This window comes from Hyaena hyaena, unplaced genomic scaffold (genome assembly GCF_003009895.1).
Source record: "Hyaena hyaena isolate Hyena2069 unplaced genomic scaffold, ASM300989v1 scaffold_294, whole genome shotgun sequence".
NCBI lineage: Eukaryota > Metazoa > Chordata > Mammalia > Carnivora > Hyaenidae > Hyaena > Hyaena hyaena.
In genome coordinates, this window is record NW_024080923.1 from 674,348 (window position 1) to 689,908 (window position 15,561).

General features: G+C 37.3%; 1 protein-coding gene across 5 annotated transcripts in view; it reads right to left on the reverse strand.

Moving 5' to 3' along the window:
• The window catches only part of COG5 (component of oligomeric golgi complex 5), a 302,803-nt gene that overhangs the window by 28,012 nt on the left and 259,230 nt on the right, over positions 1 to 15,561 (reverse strand). For 3 of the 5 annotated variants that reach the window (XM_039247215.1, XM_039247210.1, XM_039247214.1), the window contains exons 15-16: positions 8,416 to 8,526; positions 6,841 to 6,903 (exon numbers count right to left, since the gene is read on the reverse strand). The exons of the other annotated variants lie outside the window; for them this stretch is intronic. In XM_039247215.1, the coding sequence (XP_039103146.1) occupies positions 6,841 to 6,903; positions 8,416 to 8,526 (174 nt within the window). The remainder of the gene's footprint in view (positions 1 to 6,840; positions 6,904 to 8,415; positions 8,527 to 15,561) is intronic. 5 annotated transcript variants of the gene reach the window in all.

A 15,561-nucleotide genomic window follows, 5' to 3' on the forward strand; every position in this document is an offset into this window, starting at 1 on the left:
AATCAGAGGAGAGTGAGCTTTCCATTTTCTGTGACTTCGCTCCATGAATAACTATTGCCATGACAGTGGCAAGGCTGGGTGGCTAAAACTCTGGGAGGAAAACACAACAAACCCTGCGGTCTTTCAGGCCAAAACAGCAATGGAAAGGGGCTCTGGTTCAACCAGGGTGGTTAGAGAGTAAGAGAGGAACCTCAGAAAGGAGAGAGCCAGAGAAGAACGGCTAATTCTATATTTGAACTCAGCACTAGTCTTCAGCGGACTCATCAACCATGCCTGTGCGAAGCAAACAAAAATTGGCTGGCAACAAGGCTTCACTGAACTGACGTCCAAGGCTTGGCCAGCTGCAGGTATGTCAGTGCACAACTAGAGCCTAGTCAAGCCGACTGACTGCTAAAGAAACATCAACACTCAGGAGCAATGTGAAAAACTACTGAGTCTGTACAACATAACATTCACAATATCTAGGATATCTTAAAAGTCACAACATATACAAAAAGCTAGGAAATGTTATCAATTTTCAAGGGAAAAGATAATTCACAGCTGCCATCTCTGAGATGACCCAGATTCTACAATTATTAGGCAAGAACCTCAGTGAGGTAAAAAAAAAGAAATGCTCACAATAAATAAGAGGAAACCTCAGCAGAGTGACTGAGTGTGTAAAAAAGAACCAAACGGATATTTTATTATTTATTTTTAAAAAATGTTTATTTATTTTGAGAGAGAGAGAAAGTGCAAGCAGGAGAGGGGCAGAGAGAGAATCCCAAGCAGGCTCCATGCTCAGCACGGAGACCGATGTAGGACTTAATCCCACAACCTGAGATCATGGCCTGAGCCAAAATCACGAGTTGGATGCTAAACCAACAAAGCCACCCACGTGCCCCACAAATTGAAACTGTAAACTAAAAAAATTGCACTACATGCATGTAGATGTAAATGTACTTCCATAAATAAGAGGTTTCTATATTTTACATAGCATTGTGCAAAAATAACTCTATGAAGACCATGAAAACTTAAGGATTCATAGGGTAATCCACAGAAGAACCACTAAAAAAAATCACATGAAGAGGTATGTATAAAAATCTACTAAATAAATTATAATGGAGTTTTAAAAAATGTCAAAGAATCCAAAGAAGAAAGAAAAGGGGGGAAAGAAGAAAGGAAAAAAAAGCGGAACAAATGGGATAAAAACCAAAACTATACATCAAAATAAAACCTTGTTAATGATTATACAATGTTAATGGACTAAACATTCCAATTAAAAGACAGACATTACCAGAACAGACAAAAAGACAACTCTACACGGTCTACAGGAGATGCACTTTAAAAATTAAGACACAGAGGAGTTGAAAATAAATGAACAGAAGATACACTACGTAAACACGAAGCATAAAAAGGCTGAAGTAGGCAAATTACTACCACATAAAGCCACCTGCACGACGGTAAGTATTAACAAAGCTAAAGAGGGCGATTTCATAACAATGAAAGCATCAGTTCACCAGGGAGGCACAAAAATAGTAAATACATATGTAACATAGCTTCGACAGTAGTAAATAGCTTCAAAACTTAGGTGTCAAAAATGGACAGAATTAAAAGGTCCAAAATCATAGCACAAAACTGTAACTTCTGTCTTTCAGGAGCTGACAGACCACCAGATAAAATACCAGCAGAGACACAGAGGATCTGAACACATTATCACTAAACACATTCCCACTACCTTGACTTACCTGATAGTTATAGAACAGTAACTCAACAATTGCAGGTTAGACGTTTCTGTCAAACACACATGGCTCATTCACCAAGACAGACCACAGCACATGGTAGACCATAAAACAAGACTCAATAAATTTAAAGAACTGGAATCTTACGGAGTAAAGTTTCTGACGACAGTAATTAAATTAAAAAATAAGATATCTAGGAAAACCACAAATAATTGGAAAATTTTTTAAAAACCCATTTCCAAATAACTCATGAATCAAAGAAGAAACTGCAAAGGAAAACTGGAAATATTTCAAACTGAATGAAGATAAAAGCACAACACATCAAAACCAAAGTTACTTGGAGGGAAATATACAACCTGTTAAATTTGGGGAGGGAAAAGTCTAAAAATCAATGGGATAAGGTATATTTTTAAAAAAAGGCAAAGAAAATCCCAAGTAAGTGGAAGTAAATAAAAGAGACAAAAGCAGAAATCAATGAAAAAGAAAGGCAAACCGAGAAAAATCAATAAAGTCAAAATTTGGCTCTCTGAAAAGATCAATAAAACTGATAAAGCCCTGGCTAAACTGATGAAGAAGAGAACCCAAACATCAATAAAAAAAAATTAAAAAGAGGTTATCACTAGAGGCCCCAAAGACATTAAAAGGACCGTAATAGAATATTACGTACAACATTATTCTGACAAATCAGGTAACTAAGATGAATAGACAAATACCTTGAAATTCACAAAGTATTAAAGCTCATTCAAGAAGAAATAGATAACCTGAATAGCCTTTTACCTAGTAAACAAATCAAATTTCTAGCTATAAACTCCTACAAAGAAAAGAAAAGGCCCAGACGGCTTCACTGGTGAATTGTACTAAGCGTGTAAGAAGAAAATTACACAAATTCTTTCAGACAACAGAATAGGAGGAAATACTTCCAAACCTAATTACCGAGGCCAGTAATAACTTGGTACCAAAATCAGACAAAGAATTACGAGAAAACTGTATACCAATATTCTTATGATTATAGACGCAAACATGGTTAACAAAAATTAAGTATATCAAATCCAGGAATATATAAAAATGGGAATATATCATAACGAAGGTGGGTTTGACATTTGAAAATCAACTTCTGTATTTTATTAACAGAATGAAGGTGCAAAACCATATGATTATTTCAATAGACAGAGAAAAAGCTATTTGATGAAATGCCATTTGTAATTTAAAAAAGTCTCAGTAAACTAGGAATAGAAAGGAATTTGTTTAATCTGATAAAGGCCATCTAACATCATCCTTAAAAGAGTAGAACACAGATGGAATGCTTTCCCCCAGGTCAGGAAAATGGTCACCAAGGTCCACTCTCACCAGATCTAGTCAAGCCTGTAAGGTCCTAGCCAGGGAAACAAGGCATGCAAAAGCAGGCATCCACTTGCGTGGGATATGATGGTTTACAAAGAAAATGTTCCTTCTGGCTAGGTGAGGCTTCCCACTTACGGGAAACACAAAACAGGACCAGTCGAGGATTGACGACTATCAGAGGGAATGGAGAAAGGAGAATAGATTATATTTTACAAGTTCTTTACAAAGCAGGGGAAGTGTGTCATACATTTTTCAAAGATTTGCCTAAAATAGCTAAGATCACAAAAATATAGAAGCCTCAGCAATCTGGATTATTTTCTCATACAGAACATAAACCCACACAGTAAGGGAGAAATGAAAAACTATCATGTATAAATTTAGCAATACAATCACTATCTGTAGGAAACAATCTCAGTAATAAATGGATCAGAATTCCTGGGCCAAGGGATTTAAATGATACTTCACAGCTGAGTTGAGTATAATGAAACGACTCTACATTAATATTAATTATGCCATCCACGACAAAGTAGATAATTATGACGTGTTAAACCTCAAGACTAAAATAACATCTAATTTCAGATAAAATCTCAACAAGGTAGAGAGGAAGAGACTGTTATGTACCTTTACCTGTAATTTCAGTAAGTGAAACATGTATTTAGTGTTTTCTCTATCAAATAATAAAAGCATATATAGGCTTTTGGTTCTTGGGATGCAATCATTCCTACATCCTACCACTTCACCCCTAACTCAAAGTAAAGTAGTAAGTCTCCTACAATTTTAGGAAATTCAAGGTTCTCTTTTTATTTTCTTCAAGTTAGAGGGTTTTGTTTTTTACTCAGCACGTCATAATGGTTTTCATGATTTAACTTAAAGAACAAGCTGAAAATGGGTTCACTGGGTTCTGCTAACATAAGCAGGTAAGTCTTGAACTCGCAGGGCCAGCTGAGCCAGCTGCTAGTCTTTTCTTGCCCAGCTCCCAAGGGCAAAGCTGGCGACGCCTCACAAACCGCGGTGCCCAGCTGCGTGAGTGCCGGCCCCGTGCGCCTGCCTCGGAGCCAGGGCCGCAGCCCGAGATCAGGGCGCTTGTCCCTGCACGGGCCTCAGCGCTCAGCCCATGGTGATTCACAGCAGGAATTCCCTTTGCTGAATGTTAAACATACAGATTCAGAGAGCACACCCTACACTGAATTACAGCCTCAAGAATTTCCAGCTTTAATGTGTCAGGAGACTTACTATCAGGCAAAGTGTAGGCACTCTGTCTTAACCTACAGAGTGGACTTTCTCTAACCATGAGTTGTGATCATTAGGGGTCTAGACATCACTATCACAATGTTTTAAAAAGTAATAGATGAGGGGTATCTGGGTGGCTCAGTTGGTTAAGTGTCTAACTCTTAATATTGGCTCGAGTTGTGAGATCAAGCCCTGCATCAGGCTCTGCGCTGACCCTACAGAGCCTGCTTGGGATATTCTCTCTCTCTCTCTCCCCCTCTTTCTCTCTCTCTCTCTCCATGCCCTTCCCCTACTCGTGCTCTTTCTCTCTCTCAAAATAAACATTTTAAAATATAGAAACATAAGCATGTATCACACAAAATAAGGAAAAATATTGTGCTGTGAAACCTTTGTTTCAATTACAGAAATACATACAGAAGTATATTCCATATATGCAATTATACAGGTATGTATGTATTTACATATGCTTATATATTGTGTATGAGGTCACAAGGTAAAAATCTATTTCCTATCTTGGGTAGTGACCAAAAAATGTTTGATAGCTCCTTCTAGAAGACAAGCGAAAAATGTGAAACTACAGAAAAGGAGACTCTGTGAATTCCCTGCCTTAGCAAGAATGTTAAGACCTTTTGGGTTTTCCTACTGGTCTGATTTTATGATATTTGTATGATCATCAGTAACTTGGACAATCCTTTTTAATTTTTTAAAGTTTTATTTATTTTGAGTGTGTGTGAGAGAAGGAGAGTGAAGTAGGAGTAGAGAAAGAGGGGAAGAGAGGGAGGAGGGAGGGGGGAAGGGGAGAGAGAGAGAAAGAGAGAGAGACAGAGAGAGAGAGAGAGACAGAGAGAGAGAGAGAGACAGAGAGACAGACAGAGAGAGAGAGACAGACAGACAGACAGAAAGAGATCCCAAACAGGCTCAGCGCTGTTAGCGTAGAAACTGATGTGGGACTCACGAACCGTGAGATCATGACCTGAGCCAAAGTCAGAAGCTTAACTGACTCAGCAGCCCAGGCGCCCCTTTTATTGACAACTCTTAATAAAGACAACTATTTTAGGACGGTGGCTCTAGTAATACTTCATCATAGTGAGATGAGCACGTTGGGGGGAAAAAAGAATACAGAGAGATATCTCAGTGTGCTTTCACTGTGCTGGGGGAAAGACTGTCTTCTACCCTCATATATGAATTTAGTGTCCTTAAGTTTTGGGGCCTGTGAAATCCCCATCCATGTTACCTATGGACAGGATTTTGACCTCAGAAATTCCCTCCTCCTTTAGGATTTGTGACGACAGCCCCTCCCAAGCCTCTTCTTCAGCAAAATGAAGTTTGCTGCTGAACTGTTGTTCAACACGGTTGTTTCTTTGTAGCTTCTTTACTCTCTAATTAAAAGTATTTGTCCTTGGAATTCACTGGTGGTGTCTGTCTCTGTGTCTCTTTTATCTCTGTCTAAGCGACCTAAATCCAATCTGACAGGTGACATCTATTACCTTTGTGCAGTTATATTATATGCACAGATGCAGAAACTAAGGCAAGAGAAAACTTATTAACTTGTCTGAGGTCACACAGCTAGTTAAGCAGCCGGGATGGGACTCACATACTGGTGGTTTGGCTCCTGAGTCTTCACTACACAGAGTTACTTAGTTGGTAAGTACCAAATACATATTTAGTACATGAATGAATGATGATGGCAAGGTGCAATAAACACAACACTTCCGAGTCAGGGAGGTGGGGGTTTACCAGCATGAGGACTTTGAGCAAGTGATTGTTTCTAAGTTGTATACAATGGGGATGATAATACATAACCTGAGCAGCTGCGATCATATTTCAATATATTGCATACGACTGACAAGGAGCAGGTACTAAGTACAGGGTATCTATCACTATCATAATATTGAATGATTTCCTTGTTTAAAGAGTTACCTAGGGTCAACTACATAGGGCTCTGAATCTCATACCATCATTATTTTTTGTTAAACTTCCTGGGTATATTTATGTTAGTATGTCAAAAATGGGAATTTACACTATTTTATACCTTTCAGATACACACTAGGGTTTCCAAACCTTGGCATTATTGACATTCTGGGCCCAGTAATTCCTTGTTGTTGGGGCTGCCTTAGGCACCGCAAGATGCTGAACAGCATCCCTGGCACTAGATGCCAAGAGCACCCCACGCCCAGTCATGACAATCAAAAACGTCTCTAAATATGGTTAAATGTTCCCTAAAGTACAAAATCACCCTAGAAGAGAATCAGTGCTTTACTGGGGTAACACTAGGCTGTACTACCCTGAGATATAGTACTTGAAGAGTCTTGCTTCTCTTATGACTAAATTATCATAAGTAGAACACAATCTGTAGATACCAACAGGGTCTATTTTTACGATCTAGAAAATATAAACACACATGTATGCTTTCTCTTTAGGATAATTATCAGCAGCTACTTTTGGTAGAAGATTCTGAATTATTTTAAAAATGTGACAATCTCCCACTCATCCAAACAAATAATCCTAAAATCCACATTGATCTACAGAGTGAAAGATTAAATTCTTTTACCTTTAGGGCTGAGGTTATAGTTTGTTCGGCTGCTGGTGGGAATGAGCTCTGACTGGAAACCACCTAAAACAAGGTTTTGATCCAGTTAGAGTTGTGCTTAAGTCATTTATTTTTATAAACATTAATTTTGATCACTAACATAATAAAGTGGTTTCTATAGATACATAAAATAGTATCATAACTTCAGATTATATCTCATACATGTTTTAAAAACTCATTAGTATTTACTAGTTAAGGTAGGCTAAAAAACCACCTTCTTGTATAAAGCAAACATACTGTATACTTCAAATAATCAAAATATTAAGACTGTTAAGAACTGGCTTTCCTTTATTCACTTTAGATAGACTTTAATTATAATGTTCTAACTTGAAAAGGTCAGTCTAAAGCCATATTTACATACTTCTTTAAGAAAAATCACTTTTCTCCAGGCTGACTATAATTTTCAACAAGTCTTTAAAATACAAATGTCAAACATTTCTTTTTAGAAATCAATACAAATATTATGAACATTTTGAAAGTATCAAGAAAGGCATTTACATCAGCCTAAATAAATACAATCTTTCACTGATTGCAATGACTTAGAGTAATAATAAGGGGAATGGAAAATACATCATTTATACTTTTTATTTACTTTTGTTTGTTACTTACTCTTCTGAAGTTTACTTGTTAATAAACCTTTAAAATATATTCTGCTTAATGTGTGACATACATATTTTTGGAAACTCCTAACTGATAAAAGGACTTGTTAAAATTCTAAGTAACTGAAGAGTCACTTATCATTATTCTAAAATACAATTTAGCATATTAAAGCTCAAACTAAAGGTCATGTTTTCAAGAATGTCATCTAACCTTTAGCCCTTTTCAGGTCCTTTAAATATTTCTCTCTCTACTAGCTAAATATTTTGGAAATAGTTTATAGAGAATAAACACAAACTATTCAAAAGTCAAGGATTGGGTTGAAAGTGTAGCTTTCCTGATAACTGTAAATACAGTTCATCTTAGAAATACTATAAGATCACAAACAAGCTAAAGTTTGTTAAAAATTACGTTAGTAAAACAATAGCAAAAAGAATATACATTTTCTACTTTCATGCAGTCTTCAGTGATTACTGATGGCGCACTGTGTTTAAGGCAGCCCCATTCCCCATTTTTGTGCAAAGATAGACCCTTTCCGACATGTTGGAGGTTTTAAGAGTTCTCATTCCGTCATTAGTTTTGCTATAATTTACTACCACCCACATGATATCAAATTATGCTTTTTAGTAGATATGAAGTATGTATGATTTACTCTTAAATCATGTGCTCAATAAAACTGATTATACCAACCAAGCCTGATGATCTAGAGTTCATATGTTTTAAACCAAGTATATAAACAAAAAGTCACACAGATGATAAAGGCCAGGCAGGGTCAAAAACTGTTTAAAAAGAGTTCACTCCACAGTTTATTGCATAGTTACCTTTTCATTGTATTCTTTTGTAAAAAATTAAATAATAATTCCTTGTCTACATTTGAGGCAAAGAGAAAGAAGCTGAAATTAAGTCAAAAGAACTTAATTATAATAAAATACAGGTTACCTTTGTTACTGATTGATGTAACTTATACAGTGAATTCACTACCGCCACATTTCTTCTCTGCCCTTCTGTAAGAGGCCCAATCACCTGACTTGCGTCTCCCTGTGTGGACAGCTGTTAAGAATTCAACACAAAAAGAAATTACCAAAATGTCAGTTCATATACAACTCGGGAGACATTCGTGTCCCCCTGACTTAAAAAAAAAAAAAAAAAAGTGTTAACCGGTAACTTCAAGTGGGGCGCCGCACTGTAGGTACAACCGGGAGCCTCCGCTGAGAGGAGGCCGGGCCACCGCGCCCAAGAACACCCTCCGCCCGCAGACGGCAGCGCGCACGACCCCGGGGGCGCGTGTGACTCCAGGGCCCAGTGGGTGCTGCTGTTTTCACACATCAGCACAGCACTCCTAGGGGATACCCTCCGGCAGCTGCCAATAGTCTTTCTACTCAAAAATTCAGAAATAAGCCATCAAAAGAAAAGAAAAACAGTAAATGAAGGGAGGAAAGGAGGAAGGAATAAAAATAAACCTACATCCTATGTTTATCTGGCAGCCATCATAATATGCCCTGAAATGGGTAGTGAAGAGAGGGTTTTACTTTCATTTTTATAGATTAATTTTCTTTAAAAAAGGAAGATAGTTAAGATTATACTGTTTATGGATCATCAGTACAAGTGGTATTAAGAACTTTTTACTCTTCACCTTTAAAAGAATTATTTTAATGTTTATATTTATTTTTGAGAGAGAGAAAGAGAGAAAGACAGAGCATGAGCAGGGGAGGGTCAGAGAGAGAGGGAGACACAGAATCTGAAGCAGCTCCAGGCTCCGAGCTGTCCGCACAGAGCCCGACGCGGGGCTCGAACCCACAGGCCATGATATCATGATCTGAGCCGAAGTCGGACGCTCAACAGACTGAGCCCCCCAGGTGCCCCTATACTCCCCACCTTGAATTTACTTCTAAACACAGAGTTTTAGGACAGAGGACATGTAATGCTTCACAGTGTTAATCTAGAATTCTTATACTTGATCTAGGAAAAGAATCTACATATAAACTATTCTCGTATTGATCAGATTTTAATCCAGTTCTCTGTAATGATGGTTTCTTAAAGGTGAATTAAATTTGAGTAAGACAAATAAAAACGATTTAAGTAAACTCTATGAATGTGGGTGCAGATCTCAACGTATGAAAAACTGGCCTTTTAGGAGAACAGGAACTGAGAGCGAGCCAAATAAAATCTGGGAGAAAGAAGCACAATTTTGCTTTCTACTTTCCTATAGTGAACATACACATTAAAAAAAAATTAAACTCAATGCCCATTTTATCAATTCCTACTTGTGGTAATAAAATATAATTTAAAAATATTAAAATTTGCAATTAAGATAAAGGAATATTCCTTTGTTAATGTTACAACCCAGGCTACTAAGTCAACATGATGCTTTTTGACAGCAAGCTAAAGAACTCCAATTTATTTTGCCTTTCCTCATGGACATGGTCAACTTGCAATCAAGTTGAACTCTAAAATTGGCAATAAAGTGGCAGTAGTTAGTGGCATCAGTGGTTATGGCAGACTCAGGGTGTCAGATGCTAAATATATATCCATCTGCAAAGGGTATTTAAAAGTTATGTGTTCTAGCTATACAATTTTTTTTTTTTTAAGATTTTATCTTTAAGCAATCTCTAAACCCAACATGGGGCTCGAACTCACAGCTTGGAGATGAAGAGTCACATGCTCTTCCAACTGAGCCAGCCAGGTGCCCCAAGCTATACAATTTTTAAAAATCCAATCTTGGGGCACCTGGGATGCTCAGTCAGTTGGGCGTCCAACTTTGGCTCAGGTCATGATCTCACGGTTCATAAGTTTGAGCCCAGCATCAGGCTCTGTGCTGACAGCTTGGACCGTGGGAGCTGCTTCGGTTCTGTGTCTCCCTCTCTCTCTCCCCCTCCCCAGTTCATGCTCTCTCTCAAAACAAAATAAACATTTAAAAAAAATTAAAAATCTTTTTCACTTAAAAAGTTTTTTTTAAACATTTATTTATTGTTGAGAGAGATCAACAGAGTGCCAGGGGAGTGGGGGCAGAGAGAGAGGGAGACACAGAACCCGAGGCAGCTCCAGGCTCTGAGCTGTCAGCACAGAGCCCGATGCGAGGCTCCAACACACAAACTGCAAGATCATGACCTGAACCAAAGTCGGACTCTTAACCGACAGAGCCACCCAGGTGCCCCTCTATTTTACTTTTCTTGAGGGTCTCTCCAAATAATTTTAAAGTCCTAACAAAAAAATGGGAAAGGAAATTTTTCTTATTCTTATGTCTATTTATTTCATACATGCTGATAGACAGGATGAAGATCATTTTATTATTGAGAACTGACAATATTTTGGGGGTTTGAAAGTATAGAAAGACCCCTGTAATACCTGTGACGATGCTGTAATAAAGAAGATAATAACAAATGTTGGCTGGAATGAGGAGAAATCAGAACCCTCATACACTGCTGGTGAGAATGTAAAATGGAGTGGCCACTTTGAGAATAGTCTGGTGGTTCCTCAAAGATAAACACAGAGTGACCATATACCCAGCAATTCCACTCTAGTTATATACACAAGAGAAACAAAAACATATGTTCATACAAAAACATGGATACAAATGTTCATAGCAACACTGTTCCATAGTTTAACAGACCAAAAATGAAAACAACCCAAATGTCAACTAATAAATGGATAAATAAGATGTGGCACATTCATACAACGGAACATTACCCAGCAAAAAAAAAAAAAAAAAAGAATCAAGTTCTGATACCTGCTGAACCTTGCAAACATTTGCACTAAAAGAAGCCAGTCACAAAAGGCCACATATGGAAATGATTACATTTATATGAAAGACCCAGAGATAAAAAGTAGAATAGTAATTAGGGGCTGGGGAAAGAAGGGTAAACAGGAAATGACTGCCGATGGGTAAGAGGTTTCTTACTGGAGTGAGGAAATGTTCAAATTTGATTGTGAATATACTAAAAAACCACTGAACTGTACACTTTAAATGGATGAGTTATACTTTAATAAAGCTATTTCTTAATAAGGATAGAAAGAAAAATCCCCAGACTTTAAGGGTTATCTGCTAGATGCCCTGAGCCTTGTAAAAGTGAAGGCTAAGAAAAGACAGTTAAGTAAGAGATCTACAAAGTTCTGCAAAGAAAACATACTAGGAAGTGCAAAACATTGATGATATGAAAGAACTAAAGATGAAATATCACTATGCCAAAACCCAAGAAACAAAATTCAAATATCAAAGTGAAAATGTAACTTTTCAATGTAATCTTCCAATAGAAGATTGGAAATTTAAGATGATCTACTGCTTATCTTGGTCTCACAGCAGAAGATACAGTCAGCCCAACACCTGAGCTCAGTACATCACCTCACCCCTCTCCAACACCACTCCTGCCATAATTGTTTTCAGGAAATAATTTCAAATTTACAAAATGTTACAAATATAAGGAGCACTCTTAACACACTTTACTCAGATCTACTTATTAACATTTGATCCCATTTGCTTTATTCTTTGTATTGTGTCTCTTACATACAATATAATTTTCCCCCTAAATTGTACATATATTATAGCCCTTTGCCCCTAAATATTTCAGCGTGTGTTTCCTAAGAAAATAGCCACTCTGCTACAAAACTTGAGTTATTAACTTCATACATTTATGTCAATCCAATACTTTTATGCAGAATGTGCCATGTCTCCAAGGAGATGTGGTTCATTTTGGGGAAGGTGGTGTTAGAGACCAAGATCTGGGTACTAGGGGTGCTCACTACTACTTATTCCTGTAGTAACTCTTGATTAATCCAATGTTTATAGAGATGATCCTTCTAATACGCTGGACTCTTAGTTCCTTCTCTTCTCATTCAGGTTAAAAAAACTATACAGTGAACCCCCATATACAGACAACCTACATTTCAACAATTAACATTCTTCAATTTGCTTTATATCACATACCTATCCTTCAACACATGTGATACTTTTCATTCATTTTGAATAATTTTCAGACATCAACACTCAAGCATGTATATGATCAGCTAGAATTCAATATTTACTTACAGCTATTTTTTTTCCTTTGACGAAAAACTTAAGTATAATGAGATGCATACATTAAGTGTACAATTCAGTGAGATGTGGTAAATGGTTTTACTTGTGTAATACTACCACTCTAGAAGTTTCCTTCATTCCACCCCCCAGTCACCTCCCACCATACCCTGGAGAGGCATCTACTATTGTGATTCAACTAGCCTTGGCTTTAAGCAGGACTGCATTCAGAGACCATATGGAAAGATATTTTTAATGAGCTCCAAAGACTATGTTTCACAGATTATTCAGTCTTTTACCAGTCCCTGCTGCCACTGTGCTGTTCTTCTTGGGAAAAAGAATGTACTTTTGCTTACATGTACTGTTTTCAAAGACACTAAAAGTAATAGACAATTAAATTTTCCTAACATTTTATTATGAACACTTGGAAGACTTGTACAGTGAATACCCATATACTGCCTAGATTCTATAATTAACATTTCACAATACTTGTTTATGCTATCCATACCTCTATCCATTTTGTATTTTTTAAGTTTATTTGTTTTGAACGACAGACAGACAGACACAGTGGGACTGAGGGAGGAGCAGACTCCCAAGACTGACAGTGCAGAGCCTGAACCCACGAATCACAAGATCATGACATGAGCCAAAATCAAGGGTTGGGCGTTTAATGGAGCCACCTGGGCATCCCCCCCCCCCACCATTTTGTATTTTTGATGTACCTCAAAAAAACTTGTAGACATTACTATACTTATTACCTGACTTCACCCACTGTTTAGTTTTGCCTACTCTGTATCTTTACATAAAGGTTTTTTTGTGTGTATATGTGTGTGAAAAGCTTCTTTGACTCAGCATAGTGTTTCTGGTTTTCACTTGTGTTTGTTCATTTTTATTGCTGTGTAGTATTCCACTGCATGAACTGATCAGAGTTTGGTTTACCCATTCTCCTACTGCTCCCAGAAAGTCTGGAATAATATAATCCTCAACTCATAAATCTAAACAGACTTGCTTCTACCACTTGCTGGCTGCGTAACTTGTGCCTTTAGCTTCTCAATATGTAACACGGAATGGATATTACAGCTGACAGCATTTTTATCTACAATTTTATGTCTTATTCTAATTTTCTTCTCACTTATCTTTGCTTGGTCCTTCTCGCTGCCATCAAGCCTCCAAGCTCTAGCCTAACTGGCTAGGAATGAAAGGCACAGATTAGGACTGAGGAATGAAGCTGCTCTGAGTTACACAGTGAATGAATATTGGCTCCCTTTCGTTTGTGGAAACAATGCATTTTACACAAAGAAGGCATTCTCTATTACAGAATTTTCTACCCATCTTGAGTCATTTTGACTTTCATTGTTTCAAGCTATTTCCTTCACTTGAACTCAACCTTAAGCTGACTTTTCACTAATTCAAGTACATGTTCAGCAAGGCACTTTAATGCAGAAGGTGTTCATTAGGTGTCTGTTGAATGACTGAAGGGCCAGAGTAATGATTTCTTATTGCCTTTTCAAAATCCATCTTATTAGAGGTGAATACAACTTTACGGAGGTGCAGAAACACAGCGTTTGGCTGTAAAGCATAAGGAATGAGGGGACCAAAAATGTGGGGCCTGTAAGAGATCCACACTCTTAACTATGAGAAACGTGCACACTGGTGAATTATGTTACACCATCTAATAGTCTGGAAATATGTTAGAAATAAAGTTTTAGAACTGAGTTTTAAAACTCAAATATCTTAAAAATATCACACACACACACACACACACACACAGAGAATCCAAAGGCTAAACAAATCCTTAATAACCAAATGGTTCCTGTGCACAGATGAGAGGATATATTATTCCTTTTTAATTATCTGAAGAAAATATTTTTCAGAAATTATAATTCTGTACATCTGTTCACTAGGAACACTGTGTGAATTCAGTGTGAGAGCCAATGATAAGCTATATAGTTAACATGAAGAATGTTTTTATGTAATTGTTAGCTTACAGAAAAAAATGACCAGGCTTTAAATTTCTATTCATTGAACCTACGGAAAATTACTTTTGGGGAATTATAAAGTTAGTGAGTCACACAAATATCTAAAAAGAATAAAATACACTAATGATTTGTTATGAATTATGAAAGGTTAAGTTACTCTCCAGATGTTATGGAAATACCACTAGTGCTTTATTTATCTCTAATTTCCATTACTGCTAATGTAATGTCAAAACTACATGAAAACGCCTTTTTATGTAGATTTGCTCATAATTCTAAATACTTCTTGGCAAGCCTACGTAAAACAAATAAGTAAAAGGTATATATTAGAATTTTGTAGGTTTAGAGCAGACCAGTGTTAAATGTGCATACTAATCTAAAAAATGCTTCCCTAAATGAAAACATTTTTATACTTATAACAGATATTTTTTTCTATTTTTTAATGTTTTATTTATTTTTGAGAGAGAGAGAGAGAGAGAGGGAGACAGAGAATGAGCAGGGAAGGAGCAGAGAGAGAGGGAAACACAGAATCTATGAAGCAGGCTCCAGGCTCTGAGCTGTCAGCACAAAGCCCGACGTGGGGCTTGAACCGATGAACCTGAGCCGAAGTCAGAAAACTAACTGAGCCCCCCAGGCGCCCCCAGATATTTTAAACAAAATCTTTGAAAGGGTCTGAGGCACCTGGGTGGCTCAGCAGGTTGAGCATCCAACTGTTGGTTTTGGCTCAGGTCATGACCTCCTGGTTCATGGGATTGAGCCCTGTATTGGGCTCTATGCTAACAGCACGGAGCCTGCTTAGGGTTCTCTGTCCGTTACTCTGCTCCTGCCCCACCTGTGCTTGCATGTGCATGCTCTCGCTCTTAAAATAAGTAAACTTAGAAAAAAAAGAAAAACATTGAAAGTTTTGATAAACCTGTAGTTAGACAGTTACGTCCATACGGTAAAACCTTGGTTTGCAAGCATAATTCATTCTGGAAACATGCTTGTGATCCAAAGCACTTGTATATCAAAGTGCATTTCAAGAACCACTGGTTCAGTTGTGATCATGTGACATTCAGCATCACATACTACTCATACTGCAAGACATTACTCATTTATCAA